The 23,483-nt window shown below is 37.3% G+C and overlaps 3 protein-coding genes and 1 pseudogene across 4 annotated transcripts; 3 read left to right on the top strand and 1 right to left on the bottom strand.

Annotated features, from left to right (window-relative positions):
* The first annotated feature begins 51 nt into the window (after positions 1-51).
* Positions 52-11,778, top strand: LOC126587494 (uncharacterized). Of its 2 annotated transcripts, XM_050252574.1 has the most exons (3): positions 8,755-9,276; positions 10,833-10,991; positions 11,280-11,778. In XM_050252574.1, the coding sequence occupies exons 1-3, from the start codon at positions 8,929-8,931 to the stop codon at positions 11,367-11,369; spliced, it is 597 nt and encodes a 198-aa protein (XP_050108531.1). In that variant the 5' UTR covers positions 8,755-8,928; the 3' UTR covers positions 11,370-11,778. The 2 variants fall into 2 exon arrangements, 1 of the variants encoding a protein (XP_050108531.1); XR_007611084.1 differs by lacking the exons at positions 8,755-9,276; positions 11,280-11,778 and adding an exon at positions 52-1,734 and having other exon boundaries at positions 10,833-10,979.
* Positions 11,779-12,070: 292 nt separating this feature from the next.
* LOC126587498 (mitochondrial pyruvate carrier 4-like) lies at positions 12,071-14,095 on the bottom strand. Its single transcript, XM_050252578.1, has 5 exons — positions 13,940-14,095; positions 13,325-13,423; positions 13,167-13,219; positions 12,593-12,666; positions 12,071-12,407 (listed from the first exon to the last, which is right to left on the bottom strand). The coding sequence occupies exons 1-5, from the start codon at positions 13,992-13,994 to the stop codon at positions 12,362-12,364; spliced, it is 327 nt and encodes a 108-aa protein (XP_050108535.1). The 5' UTR covers positions 13,995-14,095; the 3' UTR covers positions 12,071-12,361.
* Positions 14,096-15,194: 1,099 nt separating this feature from the next.
* Positions 15,195-16,105, top strand: LOC126584595 (probable carboxylesterase Os04g0669500; annotated as a pseudogene).
* A 1,057-nt stretch (positions 16,106-17,162) lies between these two features.
* On the top strand, positions 17,163-18,343 carry LOC126587495 (uncharacterized). Its single transcript, XM_050252575.1, has one exon. The coding sequence runs from the start codon at positions 17,483-17,485 to the stop codon at positions 18,134-18,136; it is 654 nt and encodes a 217-aa protein (XP_050108532.1). The 5' UTR covers positions 17,163-17,482; the 3' UTR covers positions 18,137-18,343.
* Positions 18,344-23,483: the final 5,140 nt, after the last annotated feature.

Raw genomic sequence — 23,483 nt, 5'->3', positions numbered from 1 at the left:
CTTCTAAGATCTTGATTTGTCCGACCTCTTCTCTCTTCTACACCTTTGAAAATGTCTGGCCCCTCCGACCGTCGTTTTGACTTGAACCTTGTTGAAGAGGCAGCCTCGCCTTCTCCAGACAACATATGGCGCCCATCCTTCGTCTCCCCTACTGGTCCTCTTACCGTTGAGGATTCCGTGATGAAGAATGATATGACCGCTGCGGTAGTGGCCAGGAACCTTCTCACTCCCAAAGATAACAGACTACTTTCCAAACGGTCTGATGAGTTGGCTGTTAAGGATTCTCTGGCTCTTAGTGTTCAGTGTGCAGGTTCTGTGTCTAATATGGCCCAACGCCTATTTGCTCGAACCCGCCAAGTTGAATCATTGGCGGCTGAAGTGATGAGTCTCAAACAGGAGATTAGAGGGCTCAAGCATGAGAATAAACAGTTGCATCGGCTCGCACATGACTATGCTACAAACATGAAGAGGAAGCTTGACCAAATGAAGGAATCTGATGGTCAGGTTTTACTTGATCATCAAAGATTTGTGGGTTTGTTCCAAAGGCATTTATTGCCTTCGTCTTCTGGGGCTGTGCCGCATAATGAAGCTCCAAATGATCAACCTCTGATGCCTCCTCCTTCTAGGGTTCTGTCCAGTACTGAGGCTCCGAATGATCCCCCTCCGGTGCCTTCTCTTTCTGGGGCTCTACCGACTGCCGAGACTTCTCCTAAGCAACCTTTGTGAAGGCTTCCTCTTGTTTGTTTATTTTGACTTAAGTATATGTACATATTTGTAATTTATCGGGGATATCAATAAATAAGCTTTCCTTCATTTCAACGTATTGTGTTAAATCACCAAAGCCTTCTTCGCTAAGTTCTTTGAATTTTCTTTTGTTGAAGCTTGTATGTTGGAGCTTTGTGAGTGGAGCATGTAGGTTGAGGTAGTGTTCCCTTAATTTCCCGAGCGAGGACAACTTCTCGGTTGGAGACTTGGAAAATCCAAGTCACTGAGTGGGATCGGCTATATGAATCTTAGAACGCCATTGTGTTCTGTCCTGTGTCATGTCCTCCGTTAGATCCAAGTACTCTAAGTCTTTTCTTAGGGTCTCTCTCAAAGTTTTCCTGGGTCTTCCTCTACCCCTTCGGCCCTGAACCTCTGTCCCATAGTCGCATCTTCTAATCGGAGCGTCAGTAGGCCTTCTTTGCACATGTCCAAACCACCGTAACCGATTTTCTCTCATCTTTCCTTCAATTTCGGCTACTCCTACTTTACCCCGAATATCCTAATTAGTGATGTTAACAATGAATAAAAACTGATCAGTCTCCTTCCTCTCAAACAAGTTTCTCAGTAGAAACCCTCCTCTCTCACACACAAATACAAATGGAAGCAGCATCATTATTGTGTTGCCCTAAGATAAAATTAGGTGTGTGTTTTGGAAATAAAAGGAATTCGTTCATTCCATATGTTGTTGGATTTTGGTTTGGTTTTTATGATTTGTAAGTAGTCGCGATCTTGCTGTGAATCATACTTCATGCGGCTCATGAGAATCCATTTAGAATTGAGAAAAGATTAGCACATTGGAATGTTTTGTATTTAGAAGTAAACTGATTGTTGATTGCCCAAAGCCAAAATGCTACCATTAGTTATGGCGCAGTCGCCAATGGAGGGGACAGGGTCAAGGTTTCTGCCAAAGACGACGACCTTTTTGATGCGAGCGAGGAGCCGCCCCGCCGAAAATTCAAATACATTCCGGTAATTTTGCTCCAATTTTACTTGTTTGATTGATTTTGTGATTGGAATCTAATTGATGTTCTGGGTTGTATGATTTTTGTACTTTTTTAATGAAAGCTTTGTGGGGTTTTTTTGTATTGAGTTGATGGTGTGTTTTGGGTTAATAGTAATTTAGGGTTTAGTTTTAGAGATCTTGGAGAAGGAAGTGTTTGACACATTGGAAATTATGGGTTTATACTTCTTTTTAGTTTCTTTGTGGACTGAGTGGAATGAGGATCTCGTGATTTGCATAGTCCTCTAGTCGAAAAATGAATATTTGAAATTGAGTTATGAGTTATCTTTGTTTGTCATGTTGATGTTTAGATAGAGTTGATGTTGATGTTTAGATAGAGTTGTTGTTGGATTTTGGTTTGGTTTTTATGATTTGTAAGTAGTCGCGATCCTGCTATGAATCATACTTCATGCGGCTCATGAGAATCCATTTAGAATCGAGAAAAGATTAGCAAATTGGAATGTTTTGTATTTAGAAGTAAACTGATTGTTGATTGCCCAAAGCCAAAACGCTACCATTAGTTATGGCGCAGTCGCCAATGGAGGGGACAGGGTCAAGGTTTTTGCCAAGGACGACGGCCTTTTTGATGCGAGCGAGGAGCCGCCCCGCCGAAAATTCAAATACATTCCGGTAATTTTGCTCCAATTTTACTTGTTTGATTGATTTTGTGATTGGAATCTAATTGATGTTCTGGGTTGTTTGATTTTTGTACTTTTTTAATGAAAGCTTTGTGGGGTTTTTTGTATTGAGTTAATGGTGTGTTTTGGGTTAATAGTAATTTAGGGTTTAGTTTCAGAGATCTTGGAGAATGAGGTGTTTGACACATTGGAAATTATGGGTTTATGCTTCTTTTTAGTTTCTTTGTGGACTGAGTGGAGTGAGGATCTCGTGATTTGCATAGTCCTTGAGTCGAAAAATGAATATTTGAAATTGAGTTATGAGTTATCTTTGTTTGTCATGTTGATGTTTAGATAGAGTTGATGTTGATGTTTAGATAGAGTTGTTGTTGGATTTTGGTTTGGTTTTTATGATTTGTAAGTAGTCGCGATCCTGCTGTGAATCATACTTCATGCGGCTCATGAGAATCCATTTAGAATCAAGAAAAGATTAGCACATTGGAATGTTTTGTATTTAGAAGTAAACTGATTGTTGATTGCCCAAAGCCAAAACGCTACCATTAGTTATGGCGCAGTCGCCAATGGAGGGGACAGGGTCAAGGTTTCTGCCAAGGACGACGGCCTTTTTGATGCGAGCGAGGAGCTGCCCCACCGAAAATTCAAATACATTCCGGTAATTTTGCTCCAATTTTAATTGTTTGATTGATTTTGTGATTGAAATCTGATTGATGTTCTGGGTTGTTTGATTTTTGTACTTTTTTAATGAAAGCTTTGTGGGGTTTTTTGTATTGAGTTGATGGTGTGTTTTGGGTTAATAGTAATTTAGGGTTTAGTTTCAGAGATCTTGGAGAAGGAGGTGTTTGACACATTGGAAATTATGGGTTTATGCTTCTTTTTAGTTTCTTTGTGGACTGAGTGGAGTGAGGATCTCGTGATTTGCATAGTCCTCGAGTCGAAAAATGAATATTTGAAATTGGGTTATGAGTTATCTTTCTTTGTCATGTTGATGTTTAGATAGAGTTGTTGTTGGATTTTGGTTTGGTTTTATGATTTGTAAGTAGTCGCGATCATGTTGTGAATCATACTTCATGCGGCTCATGAGAATCCATTTAAAATCGAGAAAATATTAGCACATTGGAATGTTTTGTATTTAGAAGTAAACTGATTGTTGATTGGTTAATCATACTTAATGCAGCTCCCATTAAACCGAACTTTGTTGTTGCAGTGAAGATTCAGTACTTTGAGAAAACATGGGATGTTCGAGGTTGTAGTGATTACAAAATTTAGCAAGAGTGATATATTACTTTGTTGCCTGTTTTTGTTTTGTGGTTCCTTTTGGTATTTCTCTAAACCTTATTCTATTGGAAAGAGTTTCCAACTATTCATCCATAACGCTGGTTCTGGATGACGCCCACGTTGGAGTGTCCGGTATGGTAGTAGATGTAGGCTTCACACACGTTAATCTCGGGTATATAATTTAGTTAATAGATTCTTGATTTTAGTTAATTGATCCTGATTATAGTTAATTGATTCTTGATTTTAATTATTGACTCATGTTAATTCTTGACACAGATTTATCCCCTGCTCCTCTGTGTCCCCTCCTCTTCTTCCTGCTACGTAAAAGGTACTTGTTCTAAACTTAGTGGAAGATAATGACAATACGTTCTTCAATTGCCTATGTATGTATGTATGTTTGTGGTTGATATGAATTTCAATTCGTGTTTTTCTTTTTTGCTTCATAAACCTGTTTGGAACAAGAAATCATAATTTGGCTACAGTGGGAATTTTTCTTTTTTACGGATTTGAACCGTTTAATTCATGGATTTTGATTTGGTTTTTGCACCCAATTTGTTTGTTTCTTTGAATGCTTTTGAATCTGGCCAAGAAAATGTAGGTTCGCTACTTTGCCTAAATGTTCACAGGAATTGCTTGAAATTTTTGCACCAAATACAGTTTAGTCCAATTTGTTTTGTACTCCAACACTATCTTAAATGCCTGCAGTATTTCTGGCTAGGGTTGTAGTTCATTGGTTCATGAATTGAAATTTTCAGATTCGGAAGGTAGATGTTTTAGTGATCCGAATCTCTCTGAGGATAAGTGCAAATAATAATCAGCTGTAAAAACTCGTAGCCTAGAATATGTTGTTTCTGTTGTTAATTTGTTGTTGTTGCTTTGCTGCTTAAGATGGGCATTGGATCTGCTTAAGATGAGCTAGTGGCTAGGAATCTAGATATACAGATCCAATGCTCATCTTAAGCAGCAAAGCAACAACAAATTAACAACATAAACAACATATTCTAGGCTACGAGTTTCTACAGCTACTTATTATTTGCACTTCTTCTCAAAGAGATTCCGATCACCAAAACATCTACCTTTTGATCTGCAAATTTCAATTCATAAACCATTGAATTACAAAACTAGCCAGAAATACTGTAAGCATTTAAGATATTGTATTCACGTGCTGGAGTACAAAACAAATTGGAGTAAACTGTATTTGGTGCAAAATTTCCAAGCAATTCCTATGAACATTTAGGCAAAGTAGCGAACCTACATTTTCTTGGCCAGATTCAAAAGCATTCAAAGAAACAAACAAATTGGGTGCAAAAACCAAATCAAAATCCATGAATTAAACGGTTCAAATCCGTAAAAAAGAAAAATTCCCACTGTAGCCAAATTATGATTTCTTGTTCCAAACAGGTTTATGAAGCAAAAAAGAAAAACACGAATTGAAATTCATATCAACCACATACATACATACATAGGCAATTGAAGAACGTATTGTCATTATCTTCCACTAAGTTTAGAACAAGTACCTTTTACGTAGCACCTATGCAGGAAGAAGAGCAGGGGACACAGAAGAGCAGGGGATAAATCTGTGTCAATAATTAAAATCAAGAATCAATTAACTATAATCAGAATCAATTAACTAAAATCAAGAATCAATTAACTAAATTATATACCCGAGATTAACGTGTGTGAAACCTACATCTACTACCATACCTGACACTCCGACGTGGGCGTCATCCAGAACCAGCGCTATGGATGAATAGTTGGAAACTCTTTCCAATAGAATAAGGTTAAGAGAAATTGGAGTACAAAACAAATTGGAGTAAACTGTATTTGGTGCAAAAATTTCAAGCAATTCCTGTGAACATTTAGGCAAAGTAGCGAACCCACATTTTATTGGCCAGATTCAAAAGCATTCAAAGAAACAAACAAATTGGGTGCAAAATCCATGAATTAAACGGTTCAAATTCGTACAAAAGAAAAATTCCCACTGGAGCAAAATTCTGATTTCTTGCTCCAAACAGGTTTATGAAACAAAAAAAAGAGAAACACAAACTGAAATTCATATCAAACATACATACATGGAATTGAAGAACGCATTGTCATTATCTTCCAACTAAGTTTAGAAGAAGTACTTTTTACGCAGCACCTATGCAGGAAGAAGAGCAGGGGACATTGAGGGTCTCGACCGCGGCTAAGAGCAACTCCACCCTTAGAGCCCTCCCCCTGGCAATCCACCTTATTGAACAGTAACTGCCTTTAATGAATAGTAACTGCCATTAATGAACAGTAATTACCTTTTGCATCTCCACCCTTAGAGCCTTCCCCCTTGTAATAGGTAATAAAATTTTAGTTTTTTTTTGTTTGTTAAATAATACAAAATAAAAAAAAATGGAAATGGGGCTGCAGGCCCTCGGGCTGACACAAAAAAAATAAAAAAATGCCTGGCCCTCGGGCTGCAGGCCTGTCAATTCCCCACCCCCCTTGTGCTTGGGCTCCCACCCTCACTCGGGCTCTCCAAGGCTGGAGGGTTATCCACCGGGCCTCAGGCCCTTTTCTCTCCCCTGTCCCCCAAGCACTGTCCAAGGCTGGACTTGCTCTAATAGTAATAACTGAGGATGCGGTATCATGGACAGCTGTGATATTGCCTACTCAATCCACGGATATGGTCACCATGCGCTGCAAGTCTTTGCGCACGGATATTGGATTGTAATCCACGGATATGATCATATTGCTTTTGTTCGAGTCTTTATCTGCTTCTATGCGGGTAAAAGGCTTTTCAATTCCAAATGCACAACACTATTACCTTCCTTACTAGCTTGTCATTTGAGAATTGAAAATTGTTACCAAACCCGCTAGTTAGACCAACTCTAATTATTGGACTGAAAAAAACGGCTATGGATAAACTTATTTTTGTGCTAAATTTATCTCATAAAATGAGTGAAGGATATTTGCCGAAACTTCAATTGTTACTTGTAGAAAAACCAACGACTATGTTTTTTTTTTCTTTTAACAAACAATATTATTTACACTCAGGGTTGATCCTAAGATTTTAGAGGTCTTGTACAAGATCCAAACGGGAGCCCTTACATGGCCTAAAATTTTGGTTGCTATATTTTCTTTTATACTTTTTATTTTTTATTTGTACAAATTGATATAACGCACAAGAAAATAAATAAAAATGAAACATTGTGTGATGCGTTTGTGTATCCATCTGCATCCCTTATGTTTTTGGGTTCGAAACTCCTTACTTTTTAATAGAAAAAGCATGGTATGATGGATATGTACTTATCATATCACCGTTGAAATATTACAATTGGAATCATTCTTGCTCTTTATTATCATCAAGAGTTCATCTCAAGAAAAAATTATGTGTTAAAAAAATCATTGACATATGGAATGCAAAATGGTTTTCAAATAAAATGAAAATTAGATGACCATCAAATAGTGACTAGAAAATAAATGGTTAAATAATATCATATAAGAAAAGAAAATGAGGCTTTTAATGATTATATCTTCAAACTTCTAAAATTTTAATTTGATATTCCTAATTATAGATTTATTAGCAAAAGTTATCTTTTATAATGAAAGAAAATAACTACATATATTTAAAACAAGAAAACAATAGTGTAGCTAAAAAACCCCATGGTAGGTAATCGTGCGGCACACTCTGTGACATCTTTTGCATTAAAAAATAGAGGGAAGTATATTTGGGCCTTTATTAGTCCTCAATTCTTGTTTAATACTCTTGCTGATGATGTAAATGTATCCATTTGTATCTAATAATATCTATCTACCTTTGGAGAAAAAAAAATCTCAAAACATGCCCAATATGAAATAAACACAGTTGAAAAAAAAATTCATAATTAAAAATAAATGTATCCGTTTGTATTTAATAATTGTAACATCCCACATCGTCCAGGGGAGTGAATCATGTAAGCCTTATATGTATATTCCCATCTCTACCTAATACGAGGCCTTTTGGGAGCTCACTGGCTTCGGGTTCCATCGAAACTCCGAAGTTAAGCGAGTTCGCGCGAGATCAATCCCATGATGGGTGATCCACTGAGAAGTTCTCGTGTGAGTTCCCAAAAACAAAACCGTGAGGGCGTGGTCGGGGCCGAAAGCGGACAATATCGTGCTACGGTGGAGTCGAGCCCAGGATGTGACAATAATACTTATCTAGCTTTGGATAAGAAAAAAAACCCAAAAAATGCCCAATATGAAATAAGCACAACTGAAAAAATTTCATAATTAAAAATATACGCAAGGCACGGACTTGGAGTCGAGCCCAGGATATGACAATAATACTTATCTAGCTTTGGAGAAAAAAAAAACCCTAGAAAATGCCCAATATGAAATAAGCACAGCTGAAAAAAAATTTCATAATTAAAAATATACGCAAGGCACGGATTTGAACCCGTGCACAAGTAGATAGCAAAAACAACACTTGCCAAATTGGCTATGACAACTTTGTTTAATATGCTCACGTTTATAATATATATCTAGTATATTACAAAGGTTATTAAATTTAGGGGGCCCCCAAAAAACAGGAGCCTGTGCGGTCGCACTCCTCGCACCCCTTCAAGGCAGGCCCTGTTTACACTAAAATGGTGTGAGAGTGGGTTAAACCTCATAATGCGTTAGCAATAATGTGATTCAAAATCGTCTTTGACAAGAATTAAACTTAAGGCCATTCACTTGCCAATAAAGAGAAATATTATTAGATCGTAGTAAATAGAGTCTAGCTCTACTTGACGATTCCTTAGGTTTCCAAAAAGAGTAGGATTTTCTCCCCTATTTTTTTCCCTCCCCTCCTAATTGAACGGTTACGGTTAAGCCACATCAACATCTTAGATTAATTTTTTATAGCAAGAAAAAAACAAAATATGAGAATATGAGAGGATGTGATGAAAAGAGGAGGGAAAAGAATCCTAATCCTTCAAAAAATTGGTGAATCAGAAAGAAAAGGTCTCAATGTAGTAAGAATCCGCGTAGACGGCCCTGATTTAGCATCACAATAGTAAAAATGCATGACCACCACCCAATCCCACCCAGACACGGAAACCATACACATGAATCAAGAACGCACCCCACCCAAATCTAGAGAGAGAAAGTCTTTGTTTTAGAGAGAGAAAGCAAAGAAACAAAGAATCATACAGCAATTCTTAAAATTCTTTTATTTTATTTTATTTAATTTTAACGACGGATCGGACGCCTAACGACTCGCCAACGCAGAATCGGAGATCCATCAGCAAGATGGAGGGAGTTGGGGCCCGACTCGGGCGGACTTCGACCCGGCACGGACCGGCCACGGTGTTCACTGGGCCGGTAAGGAAGTGGAAGAAGAAGTGGGTCCACGTAGCTCCTCCCTCCAACCACAACACCTCCACCCATCACTCTCACCAGATTAACGGTTCCTCTAACGGTATTAACGGCTCCCATCTCTTGCTTTACAAGTGGACCCCAATTGCCCAAAGCCAAAACGCTACCATTAGTAATGGTGCAGTCGCCAATGGAGGGGACAGGGACAAGGTTTCTGCCAAGGACGACGGCCTTTTGGCTGCGAGCGATGAGCCGCCCCGCCGAAAATTCAAATACATTCCGGTAAATTTACCCCAATTTTGCTTGTTTGATTGATTTTTTGTGATTGGAATCTGATTGATGTTCTGGGTTGTTTGATTTTTGTACTTTTTTTAATGAAAGCTTTGTGGGGTTTTTTGTATTGAGTTGATAGTGTGTTTTGGGTTAATAGTAATTTAGGCTTTAGTTTCAGAGATCTTGGGGAAGGAGGTGCATAATGCGTGCAGCAAGTCCTCGAGTCGAAAAACGAATATTTGAAATTGAGTTATGAGTTATCTTTGTTTGTCATGTTGATGTTTAGATAGAATTGTTGTTGGATTTTGGTTTGGTTTTTATGATTTGTAAGCAGTCGCGATCCTAATGTAAACCTACTTCATGCGGCTCATGAGAACCCATTTAGAATCGAGAAAAGATTAGAACATTGGAATGTTTTGTATTTAGGAGTAAACTGATTGTTGATTGGTTAATCATACTTAATGCAGCTCCCGTTAAACCGAACTTTGTTGTTGTAGTGAAGATTCAGTACTTTGAGAAAACATGGGATGTTCGAGGTTGTAGTGATTACAAAATTCATCAAGAGTTCTCACAAAGTTGATATAGAATCTTGGTAATCAAGAGTTGGTTTTTGGTGGTTATGTTGACATTTTCCTCTAGACAGTGATGTACTACTTTGTTACCGGTTTTTGTTTTGTGGTTCCTTTTGGTGTTTCTCTGAACCTTATTCTATTGGAAAGAGTTTCCAGCTATTCATCGATAGTGCCAACTGGCAAGTATGTAGTGACGAAACTTGGTAAATGCAGCTATGAAGTTTTGAATATTTACAAGTATGTTGCGATGGAACAATGCGATAGACAAGTTTTGAATATTTACAAGTACCTATTTATACATTGTGTTATGTTAAGATTTGGGGTTTATATGTGCAAATAAGCTAGATTCAGTGAAAAAGATTGAACTCTGAAGACCTGTCTGGTTTGTCCGGCCATCTCTTGTTTTCCTAAAACCTGCATTAGTGCATGCTTGACTGAATCAAGCATCATCCGAGTGATATTGGGTGTGTCATAAGTATAACATCATGTCGCCAATTTCCAACTTGGAGAAACATTACCAATTTCATAAAGTGAGCTGGCTCTAGAAATCTTATTCTTATGGTGGATGGCTGGAGGGAATACAGATGCATGGTTTGCTTACACTGGATAGTTAGGAAAATAGTTACACCGGGAACTGCCTTTTAGTTATTTAAACGCCTAACTTCTACCCCAGTGAAGTAGTCAAATTTGAGTTTGAGATATTGGGAATAGTTATTTTTACTGGTGCGTATAGAGTGTATAACATTTGAAAACAGTGTAGAGGTTCTCTATGATTGTTCACTTTCTTATTGGATTATGGGTAGGATGGCTCTAAGATAATAATGATATTGAGTTCATTTTGATTTAAGTTGGGTAGGATCGTTAGACAGGTTTCCATCATAACATTGCCAGACAGGTTTCCATGATTGGAATGGGGTTAATTGTGTAGGATTTTATTTGATTTTGGTGGGGGGTTTTCTGTTGAATGATAATTTTATCCTTTTGACAAAGCAGATTGCTTTACTAGAAGAACAGCAAAATGAGGCTGCAGAGCAGGTTGAAGATGACGGCAACTCTATCGATGATGAGCCAGTTGAAACACAGGCAACCCCAAAGAATGATGGTTTAGATGAAAAACCTGACATTAATGACGTTCCTATGGAAGAAAATCAGGTGAAACGTTTATGCCTTTTTATGCTTGCGTTCTTTTCCACCATTTCTTTTTTTGGGTTCGTGTAGCATTACTTTCTATGGTGTAGACACATGCTTATCATATGCGTTAGTGTGTGTGGGAACCATAAATTGGCTGTACTTTTCTGTTGGAGGTATTTAATTTACGCCTTTCTCTGTTAAGAAATTGTGGAAATCATATTGGTACTTGAATTCTAATGGTAAATCAAAAGAGGTTTGGTTTCATTTTTTTTATTAACAGTTGCTTGTTTTTTTTTGTTTCATTCGCAGGAGAGTAATCAGGTAGTATGCCAAGATCTGAATTTAAGTTTGGGCTTGAATGGGCATGAAAACGATAACGATTCTGGTCTGAAAGCTTAACAAACCAGAAATGGTTAGTTGCAGCGACTTGGTTCAAGCATTAAGCGAGCCCATATTGGACGTCTTCGAAAACTGGCACTCATAACCTTGCAAGGAGCAGCTAATTGTTGGTGACGAATTCGGAATTCAGTTTTCCCTTTTGGCTTTATAATTTACCTACGGCCATATAGGGCAAGTGAGTTTCAGTGGCATTCGCGTGTACTGTTAGTCTTCATTGTTTAGCTGATTGCAAATTATACCCATTCGGTATAAGATGCAAAACTTACATACTTAAGCATTAAAATCATTGAATTTTTTCAGCCGGCCATTTTTGTCTACTTCTGAGATGGGACATGTACTTCGAAATTTTACTGAGGTTGTAAACTTTTGAACTCTTAAACATTTATGAAGTTTTAGTTCTTCATTACAATTTGATTAGGCCGATTATCGTTGCGAATCCATCGAGATGTAGCACGGGTCGGAAATGTTGTAGTTTCATCATGCTTGATCATTCCAATTATACAGATATGTCAGTAGTTAACTTTCCAGAAATTATGTGAGATTGGTCACTTTCATCCACTACCGTCTTCCTTCTGACCGGAAAATACTGCACTACTCTCTTCGTATATGGGAGCAGGCTGCAGCCCGCCGACTGTGCGTGAGTGAACAACAGAACCAGGGAAATTGGGGGAGGAGGGATTACGAAATATGAACTGCCCAGATTTAGATACATGCACTGCAAATCAAAATAATATAGCAGCGACTTGGAGATCAAATTTATTAGCGAATTTGGGATTTTTAACTGTTCAACTGCCCGCTAATTTTTTTCAGTTGCAAACTGAATCAAACAGAGAAGTACAAACTACAAACTATCCGTCACCACATCAAACTCGACTATCCAGATCCCTCCAAGAAGGAAGCAACATGAAATCAAATTGAAAAGAAACGGAAGGGAAGGAGGCGACATGAACTTTGGCACCCATGACAAGATGTGGTTGGTACAATTTTCGCCATCATTCTTCAGCAACTGCTGCTTCTTTCTCGGGGAAATAGTCATGCCTGGAAAAAGTAGGAAGATTATCTCATACAGATGTTCGTGTCATGATGAACACGCCATAAAAATGTTTTGATCGGTTCCAGTTAACCATTGATAACAAGCACTGTTTAGTGAACTATTTAGTAAGAGCTATCCCTTTTATCATCACCAAAATTTCATCAAACAATTAACATTACATTGAACTTACCGTATTTTACGACTGAGTTGGTAGAGGCCTGTCCCTGCCATTGCTACGTTCACACTAAAAAGATTCCAGTTCTTCTGCAATTATGAATCGCAGAACGCAAAGCTCAAAATCCAGCAAAAACTCCATCCAGGAAAGCTCCGATATACAGAATCAAGAAGAAAACCAAAGGGCAAATCCTTAATGCATGCACTTACACTCATCTGTTACCCCAAGTCCCCTTTTATGTTCTATTTCCACATCAAAGTACATCCATGACTCTTTTGTTCTTATGACGAATATTATGCATCTATGGTTTTGGAACTCACAAGTTCACTGAAAGCCGGTCTATCATCTAAGGAAACCTGAAATCTAATTCTCGAACCTATCTCTCCTCGGAAAGTAATGCCAAATCCACATAAGATACATTCCTAGTTCACATGATCTACAAAATTTGGTAATAACAAAAGGAGAACGATAAAAAGTAAAAGCACAAGCTGTATATGAATTCATCTCATCAGATAAACCACGCAACTATCATCGATCTTCTGATCTTCTAGAAGTAGGAAGGAACATTATATCGATTAGTTCAACTTACCGGAGTAATGACAGTGCTATATCGTGACCAGACAACTCCGGTGCATGCAACCGCTGGGCACAAAACAAAAGCGGGAAACACATTAATTTGAGGCGAGACCAGACAAATCCACTACTCTCGTATAGAACATGAAACAACAACATATGTACAGAACAAACCTATTTGCTGAGGATATGAAAGGTTTTCTGGTGGTTTAGCGAAGTCAGCAATATTAGCTATGCTGATTCCCCATTTAAATGTGGGAGCCCAAAAGTGAACTGCAATCAAACAAATTTTCCACTACACTTGATCAAGAAAAATAAGCACAAACAATCCAAAGAATAAAACTTGAACACATTGGTCTAACGGAAGACTTGGCGCAAAACCGAACACGCTCACGTCATACGATAGATGCAGCCGATCCCATTTAATGAGCAAAACCGAACACGCTCACGTCATACGATAGATGCAGCCGATCCCATTTAATGAGATAAGGTTTGGTTGTTGTTGTTTAAACATATTGAACTAAATTCTAAAGAACCAACTACTTTTCCAACTTCTAATTTCTAGGAAAAAGCTCAATTGGGTGTCTTTATCAAAACCTAATTAACAATATACGATCAAAGAAGAAAAGGGTACGAGAAACAGCTTAGTCAATCCAACGCAGAAGATCTAAGTCTTGAAAAGGGTTGCAAATTAAAAAAAAATAGAAAATATAAAGATGCGAAAATTCGAATAAAAACATATCCAGAATAAGATAATTCGGATGTGAAATCGGAGGGAGTGGGACTCACTGGTTTTAGGGCCGGCCGGGTGATTCCACAGCGCTTGGAGCTTCGTAGCCGCCATCGATTGTTCCCTCTCTAAGCTCTGTAGCTCGCGAAAGTCAGAGAGACCAATATATCTGTTAGTGTTTTGAGATGGCCAGCCACGTGTGACTTAAAGGCGGGCCGGTCGAAACCGGATCCCCTCCTAAGTATGGGACCGGAGTCTATGTACCAGCACATCTAGATCTTTCAAATTTGATTTAACGATTACAAATGAAGAGCTTTTTTAAAAATTATAATAATACAAGTCGTTAGATCAAATTTTAAGGATCCAAATGAACTGCTCAGTAGGCTCTGATCCCATGCTCAGGAGGGGATCCGGTCCCGGGCTGGTCTAACAAAATATTCTCTATAGCAGTTGTAAAGGCGCTAGGTAAAACCGCGATTTTTTTTTAATTTTGACATATAATATTGTATTTGTATATACTAACGGACGATTTTAAGCTTGCGTTAACATGTAATTTTAATTTTTCACTGCCGTTAATTTTACAAAAATTCAACAATTATCTCCATAAAACTATAAGATATATATCCACGATTTTTATTCTATTTTGCAAAGAAAACTATCATGATGATTTTTGCTTAACATTACGTTAACTAGGGGTCTGGATTTGTTGATAGAAAGCTCTTCAATTGTTCTGATCAAATACTTTTTATTGTTCGACAAGACAAGATTTTAAATTGCTCTAATTTCGAGGAGGGGAATTTGAGCTTGGTTAGAACCGTAGAAGGGGGCGGGGCACACTGCCCTGATTTATTGGCCTAACGTGCATTTGCGATGAAATGCTTATTGGCCGAAACGAACTTGAAGGGTCCTTGGTATTTGACACTGCAAATATTTGGTTACAAATTCTGGACTTATGGTTAAATTTTGACAAGGCGTCATTTAGAAAGGTTACAATTTGTATGACCACTTACGAGCGAAACCAGTTGCCATCAAAGGCATTGGAATGCAGGCTTAAGTTAAGTACCATTGCTCTTAGAATTGGAGTCTCAAAAAAATTAGGGAATGGTTAATGTTGAAACTGCAGAAATCTCTTTTTTCGTTCATTGAAAGCATGCCTCAATTTTAATGTTGCAGAGATATCCTTGTGCTGATTACGACTTTATGAAGAGCATAATTAGTTCTAAAGCAAGTCAGTACGATCTAATGGCATTCAGTATGCTGATTTACTTGTTCTTGTATAGATGGTGCTGTGATGCCTTCTTGGTTTGACATCCACGAGAAAAAGCTGGTCTGCTTAAACCCGTTAAGAATGTGCATAAGATGATAAGACAATGAGATAGAAACTGGCACAAATCCTAGTAATGTCCTTGTGTGTGGATTCAGTCAAGGTGGTCGATCTCTTTCTTTATGCACTCACATTTACACAAGTTACACTGTTAGAAACAGTTGCGCGTTGAATTCCTTACTGTTGGTAACTCGAAAATACAATCTTTTTATCAGGTTCCTTGGAATTGGCAAGTGTTCTGCTATACCCTAAAACTTTGGGAGGAGGTGCAGTGTTTAGTGATGGCTTCCTTTCAATTCATCTCTGATGGAACAAATAAAACCAGAAGCAAAAATTGTACTTTTCAGAAGTTTATCATGATTAGCATTCGTTATCGTGCTTCAAACTCGAAAAAGCATGTCCATCCATTGCCGTGATACCATCATCGCCATCATCCTGGGCTTTGTCCCATTCATTTGATATATTTCAAATGAAATCTAATCTTCCGTTATGTCTAGTTTGTGGTCTCAATGTTAAATTTGGTTGACATGAACTGGTCGTTTGTTAGAATTTTCGCGTGATTCAACAATCTGATTACGTATGCATGAATACATGTGCAGACACCTATTTTGTGTGGTCTCATGGGATAAGCCGACAACATGGTACATTGCTTGAAGCTGGAGAATCAGGTCCCCGTTTCGTCAAACTAGCTGGTGTAAGCTGCGAGTTGAAGGTAATAAATTAATAATATGCAAGCTACACAACACTCATTAAAAGCACGTATACTCCACGTTTATGCAACTCCTACATTTCACCCGTTCCTAAACTGCACTCTTATCCTGGTCTTGGCCATTCAGTAACAATGAGGAGCTCAAGAAACCTGGAATCATGGATCAAAACTCATCTAAATAGTTCCTCTTGATGGTTTGAGGGAATGCAGAGCTTTAATCCGATTAGTGTTGAATTGTTATAAACGTGCGAAATTCAAAACTTGCGGTTCATATTTGACCATTGTGGCTTGTGTACCGTTAGCTTTTCTCGAATTGGATTCGGCAGAACTATAAGTTGCTCTTGTGTGAACCTTCTTTCACTTATCTTCCTATTATTCCCAATGGCCTTCGTGCATCGCTCATCAGGGTGCTCCCATTTGACTATATAAATTTTTTTATTGGAAGTTTATAGAATTTTCAGATCCTACTCAAAATTTCAAAAATACAAGGTATATGTACAACGTTGTCCAACACATTGTCCGTTTTTGGATTTAAAAAAAAACAGTTGTATTTTTTCAATTTCCAAGTCAACAAGCTACAGCGCAAAATGCACGTTACTAGAAAATGGAACTCGCATCCGAAACATGACATCCTACTTGCAGTGCTATATTATTCAAACATCTATTCAATTTAAACTCCTTTTGACGCAGTCTAAATTGCATGGTATTTAAAATACTCAGGTCCTTGGCTTGTATTAACACTAGAAAACATACTAGAGATGTCATTGTGACAAATATTCTATACTTATCATATTTTGATGTATAATTAATATTTTTATATAACAGCATGCGATTGATTTAGAATACGGTCACATTTATATTTTCATTGCGTATTTTCCTTTAACCTTGTAGATACGGCCAAAATCGCTATGCCACTATTACAATGTTATCACACATTGTCACGTGTAACAAAGCGCAATTCATTTTATATAGTACTGCATATATGCATGTTGCATGATAGTTGTTAATGATGCGGCACCGCAGATAAGGCCAAAGCTTCGACTGAGAAAGTCTTACCAACCCTAAGTACAATTAATCATATCATACTAAGTTAGTCCCACCACATCACAACCGTCCAAGCAATCCAATTCAATATTCACTCATTCTGATGAGACTGCATGTACAGATACAGTCAGTAGTCCCGCGTCGCACATGAACACTTCCCCCGATCAGAACCTAACTTTCAAAAACTCATTACATCACCCCATCACCAACTCCAATGCCTCTCCTCTCTCTCTTTCTCTCTCTGAATCTGGAATATAACCTCAGCAAACCCTTCCAAGGCCAGAGAGAGACCAACTCCAATGCCTCTCCTCTCTCTCCTCTCTCTCCTCTCTCTCTCCCTCTCTCTCTCTCTGAATCTGGAATATATCCTCAGCAAACCCTTCTAAGGCCAGAGCTTCTCTCTCTCTCTCTCTCTCTCTCTCTCTCTCTCTCTCTCATCTCTCTCATCTCTCTCTGTTTCTCTATTTAAAAACCTCACCATCTTCATCGCCAACTGTAAGTCTTTGCTTCACCAACAATTAAACCATGAAGAAGCTCTACCGAAAGGGAGCGGTTCATCCGTCACCGCCAATCATATCAGACCACCTGGCCTTTCTTCCCGCCACCATCCTCACCCTGGCGGCGGCTCTGTCACCCGAGGACAGAGAAGTCCTGGCTTACCTCATCTCCTGTTCTAACAGCTCCGTCAACTTATCCTCCTCCTCCTCGTCGTACGCTCCTCCACGTAATAGGACAACCGCCGCCGCCAAAAAGACGGCAGCAGCAAAGGGCGGCAGCGGGGGCGGTGTGGTTGCCGGGGACCACCCGGCTAGGTTTAACTGCAACTGCTTCAGGTGCTACACGAGTTACTGGGTCAGATGGGACGAGTCGCCAAATCGCCAACTCATCCACGAGATCATCGATGCTTTTGAAGATGAGCTGCTGACTGAGAGCAAAGGGTTTTCATCAAAGACTAGTAGGAAGGAGAGGAGGAACAAGAGTAGGGTTAATAATGGCTCGGGCGAGTTGAAGAGGTCCGAGTTGAGTGTGAAAAGGAAGGAGCTGGCTCAGTCTCACACGGCGGATCAAGAGGCCGGTGGCGGCGGCGGAGAGGTTGATGAGGAAGACTCGGAAAAAGGGTCAGTGAGAAGGTTTGTGAGCTTTCTTGGAGAGAGAATATGGGGTGTGTGGAGTCAATAATTATTAGGTTAAGTTCTTCTCCTTCGCTGAAGACGGTAATTGAGCTCTAATATGGCTTAATTTGAGGTGGGTTTAGCTAATTCCATCTTCTTCATCTTCACGTTCAAAGAAAAAACTACTTTCTTTTTTTTTTTGGCTGCCTGTAAATTACCCTTTCATGTTTATGTAAAAAGAAAATGGGTAATTAAATTTTGACTTTTGGAGTCATGATCACAACTTAGTTTCAGTTTTTATCATTGCGGTCTAGCACTTAATTAACAAATTATGAATGTTAAAAATGTCTGCATACCGTGTGCTTTTGAATTAGATAGTATATATGGTTGGATCATTGATGCGGTATATGTTCAATGCTAATTTAGCACTGTGATAAGCCTACTTAGTAATATTTTCTTTGTTTTTTTAATCCTTAAGAAGAGGACATATTTTCTTGAGGAGAAAAAGCCAAAAATGGAATACCAGATACAAGGAATATGAAGGAAAAAAGAAAGAGAGAGCCTGGAAATACTTTTGTGATTAATTTTGTGTGGCATGTGGGGAATGGACGGCTCCTTTCCTTTGTTTGTCTTTTGACTGTTTAATTTCCTCCTAGGGTTTTGACTGCACAAGTGCAAATGTGGAATTAGAAAGCTGGTTTGTTTGTATTGCAAAAATGTCGAACAATCCATCGTTTGTGTCTTTTTTCATTTTGGTCGTAACTCCGTCGTTCTTTTCTAAGCAAGAATATTTGGCAAATTATTGCCAAATTCACAGTGTTAACTGGATGCATGGGTGTTTCCGTTCCTATTAAAAAATGTCATCAATCATATACTACTACATTTCACCTCAGCTTTTATATGTAACTATGCACGACTGTCTTGTAATATAACTATCACATGGAATCCGTGATAGGTTTATGAAGTAAGTAATGATACTTTAGGTACACTACTTTGTATTTATAAAATTAAGAGAAATGTTAATGAGATTTTCTCAAAGTAAGACTCTTTATGGACTATTTGTCACCTCACAGTTTAATGTTAATTTCTGTATCAAAACTATAAATCATTGTGTCAAAAATAATAGAGAGTTCATAAAAAGTGTTACTATTTTAAATTTCCTTAGCATTTTAAGATGAGAATTTTAATAGCATGAGCTAAATCACACAATAAATTAACAAAATATAGTTCTAGTGACTTTGAGGAATTGAATAGAATAAAATATCGAGGCATTGAGATATGAAATTTCTTCTTGAGGGATGGAGAGGTATCGCTGCTGTCGCACTAGACAATGTTGGCATTCGGCAACACAAAAGTAAGAGATAAAGGATTCGTTCAAAGCAAAGGATCCAAAACCCAAAAGAATCCCCCCACTCACATAATTAAACTCTATTAACCCTCTTTTCATTGCTCTCCAGGGCCATTGATTCTTTCCAAGGCTATTAAATTATGCATACCAATTATTTTCTTCTTATTTAGCCCCTTTCCTTTGTCGACCGAGTTATATTCAGGCCGCTGGTAAATTAATAATGTTAAGAATTTTCCTTGATCTTCATGCTCCACTTACGAAAGAAAAGAGCAAGTGCTGCTGAAAAATTAATCACAAATGAATACATGTTTCAATAATTGAAATTAAAAATGATCATTGTACACTTGTCTATTGTGATTGAATTTCAGCAATACTTGCTGCTTTTCTTTCGGCAGCAAAGCATGGTTCTACTTTATATGATGCATGCTCAAACTTTTCATCGTCTACTTTAAGATTACTATAGTAAACACCAAATTGATGTTTATTGTTTGATAATTACAAATAGAAAAAAAGAAAAAGAAAATTGGTGGTCTTTCTTTGTTTTTTGGGTTGAAAACTTGGTGGTGTTTCAATTGAGTTGAATTGCATTAATCCTTTTGAGGGATCGCTTAAGACAAAGGGAAACAAGGTAGGGGGAGAGTTGCAGATTACCAAACGAAAAGAAAGAGGTTATCCATCACTTTTGTGGATTAGTTTTGTTAATTCCTTTCCACTTAAAAATATAATATGGAGAAGCATTACCCCAAAAAATCTAGATATTAAAAAGCTTCGTTTACAAAAACTAGGCCAAGTGAAAAGACAGATCATGTTTTTGTTGGTAACTTGTGTAGAAATATTCCGAGTGAGAGTTTGGATTTTAACAACGTAATTAAACAAGAAAATCACTCACTTTTTTGAAGCGTAAACCCTAACCTTACGATTTAGTATACCAACACATGAAGACACTTGTAAGCATATACCACGTACGTACTGTATTTAGTGAGCACCAGATCTCTGACAACCCCTGGAAAAATGAGTTTAATAACCCTAATTAATACTTGTCTTTTATTCACCCTGTCTTCTACACTCACTAATAGACTGAATTTTTGGAGAGATTTTTTAGTGTAACCATTCGTAATTATTACATATAAATTATAATATAAGTGGAAGTTAATGCATAGTATACTATTAAATTATAAATACATATACATACTTTAATATCAATGAATTCATAGTCATACATAACAACACAACAGTCACAATCGAAAAATATCTTGAATTGGTTGGATATAAGATGCGTAGAACGGAGTATATAATTCATAATAATTCAGTTCATCAAAGTTGAAAATTTCAAAGGATTTTTTGGGTGATTTGATCATCAAAAGAAAGAGAATGAAGAACATGATATCCTACGAAATTTTGAACCCCTGCAATGGCCTCACCCAGTGCGACCTCTCTATCTCTCATTTTTTGTATGTACGAATAAGTTAATAACATGCTAAAATTAGGTGAAAAATGAAACCTCTGGAATGCGGACTCTGCATTGTGTTTGTTGGGCCAATAAATAGAGAACGAGAGGGGGACAATTGGCTCAGCTCTCAGTGCCTTCAGCAGAAATTCCCCGACAGTTTAGGTTATCATATGGTCAGCTTGCATGCATCTACGTATCACCACCGTACACGTGGCGGTGGAAAACCTAGGAAGTGCATGATTCCCGCGTTTCTAGACGGTCTTGATTGATTATTAAACCCACGCCCTTCATGTTCTCCATTAGGATGGCGACCAAAACTCAGTTAAGTCTCTGAACTGGCAAAGCATTAGTTGAGGATGCGGGTCAAGAAGCTGGTGTGGGTTTAGCACTCTTGAATCGAATGAATATTTGATTCAATCATAAACAAAAATATTAATCAAGATGCAGATTGCAAAGCAACAAACTCTGACATATGAGCGTTTTAGCGAGGAAATGATTACTCGTTAAATATGTTGATTTAGTCGCTATGCTGGTGTGAGTTTAGTACTCTTGAAAACATTGTTAAATCTCACTTGTCCACTTGTGTCTCACTTTATCACCCTACTACAAGTTAATTAAAAAATTCCACCAAAGTCGTCGATGTAGCACGTTTAAGTCAAACTGCTTGTTAAATATGTATTTGGTGAAGAAATTTCAAATGTATGGTTCATATTGCGCGCTGCACAATATTATTAATCTATATATTTTATAAAAGGATTTAAAATAATCTATAATAAGTAGATGACTTAGATGGTTGATATGCTATGCATAGAGCCTTTAAAGGAAATGATCCCCCTTTTTCTTTAAAATAAGATTAGTTGTGGGATTCACATCAAATCAAATTTTAACTATCTAAATTTTTAAATTTTCAAGTAGCACTTCATAGACTATCATTGCAAAACCAAATCGGAAATATTTGAGACATTTAATTAAATTCAAAGAAATTTATGAACATTATATTCTAAAAAATATTAAAGTTCGTGCATAATAGGAGCCATGACAATTAAATGGACAAACGGTTTTCGTATTTAATTGAATTTTTGTAAAGATGATTTATTAAAAGTGACTTACAAAATAAACATAATTCAGATCGTTAAACTTCGATGTGAAATGAGTCTCACACTAATCCACATTTTTTCAACAAATAGAAATTACTTCCCTTAAAAGACCTGAGTTTCGTGCATAATAGAAGCCATGCAACTGACCAGAGGGCCAACTTGGTGGTGACTGGAGGTGCATGTCGTCGTTCATAGCTTAGTTCTCGCGCGTTTCCTCTGCCCATTTCTTCTCTTTTTGCCTAATCCTTGTCTGTATCAGAACTGTGTTGTTTTTCGTTTGTAATTTCTTGGCAAATCCGCAGCCCTCATGATTTTGGAAAAATAGAGTAATGTTTGGTTTCGAGCATTGAATGGGTCAAGAGTCAAGGGTCAACATATTTTTACACTTTGATTATCATCATTAGTCCTCAAACAAAGACAACTTAGGCTCATCCACAAATATAAGATCACTGATCACTTGTTTTCGTTTGTTGCAACTTTTCAAAATAAAGTAAATCACGCTGCGCGTGTGAATAGATATGTGATAGCAACTGATATCAAAAGCTACGCATTTGTAGCTTTCACGTACAAAGTTTTTATTAATATATATAGTTATGCATGCACTAGAACCATTTCGAAATGCTTTCTTTTTTTTGAAAGCACTTATGATAATATTATCGAAAGTTTTGATAAAATTGTAAGTGTTTTTAGATAGAAACCCTTGTTTTCTTTTGTTTAAGAGCTTGTTTGGAAGTGTTTTTAAATTTATTGAAATTTAAAAAAAAATATTTTTGAGTTCCAGAAGCACTTAAACTTCAAAGTGTTTTTCAAAAGTTCACTTGCATTTTTACTTAAAATTGGTTCCAAAAACATTTTTACAAAAAACGTTTTCTGTTATTTTAAAAACAGTTCCAAACAAATCCTAAATTTTTAATCCAAAAGCACTTTAAACTTTTTATGTCACATTAATCAAAACTTCTTTAATAACCTAAAAACGCTTTTAATTATTGTAAAAGCACTTCTAGCCCTTAACCAATATTACAAAAGCATATTCCTATTTTAGTGCAGCAGTATCCAACTCAAATGCTTTCGAAATAACAAAACAAAAAAGGAATATGCAGAATTAATACAAAGTTTGAGGTATGGTTTAAAACGAATATGCATCAATAATTTTCTTCTTAAAGAGAAATCTTGGATTAATTATCAACATGTCACATTTATATATAAATTTAGAATCCGCTTTACTTTCTTTGCGGAAGATACAAAGAACTTGGGAAGGAACTTATTGCTACGTATTTTTGCTTTCACGTAGTGAAAAAACCATTAGTTGTGAAGCTTATCCCTCTTCGTCTCACTTGTGTATGATAAAAAATACTACTTTTATCACATTTTTAATCATCAGATTTGTACCATTTTTCTAATAAAGATGAAACTCACGTATGTTGGTGAGCCCTACCTCTATTAGAGAGGTGATAAAAATATAGTATCAAGAATGTAGTAAGTGTAGCATTACTCGTATATATAATTGCAACCTATTTAC

This window comes from Malus sylvestris, chromosome 10 (genome assembly GCF_916048215.2).
Source record: "Malus sylvestris chromosome 10, drMalSylv7.2, whole genome shotgun sequence".
NCBI classification, from domain to species: domain Eukaryota; kingdom Viridiplantae; phylum Streptophyta; class Magnoliopsida; order Rosales; family Rosaceae; genus Malus; species Malus sylvestris.
This window is presented reverse-complemented; position numbering and strand designations above follow the sequence as displayed.

Bases quoted from the DNA above. Each gene is read 5' to 3' on its own strand.
- LOC126587494 (XM_050252574.1), top strand. From the start codon at position 8,929: ATGGAGGGAGTTGGGGCCCGACTCGGGCGGACTTCGACCCGGCACGGA. The intron at 9,277-10,832 runs GTAAATTTACCC...TTGACAAAGCAG, and splicing joins GAAAATTCAAATACATTCCG to ATTGCTTTACTAGAAGAACA. The intron at 10,992-11,279 runs GTGAAACGTTTA...TTTCATTCGCAG, and splicing joins TTCCTATGGAAGAAAATCAG to GAGAGTAATCAGGTAGTATG.
- LOC126587498 (XM_050252578.1), bottom strand. From the start codon at position 13,994: ATGGCGGCTACGAAGCTCCAAGCGCTGTGGAATCACCCGGCCGGCCCT. The intron at 13,220-13,324 runs GTTTGTTCTGTA...TTTTGTGCCCAG, and splicing joins TTCATATCCTCAGCAAATAG to CGGTTGCATGCACCGGAGTT. The intron at 12,408-12,592 runs GTAAGTTCAATG...TACTTTTTCCAG, and splicing joins CAACTCAGTCGTAAAATACG to GCATGACTATTTCCCCGAGA.
- LOC126587495 (XM_050252575.1), top strand. From the start codon at position 17,483: ATGAAGAAGCTCTACCGAAAGGGAGCGGTTCATCCGTCACCGCCAATC.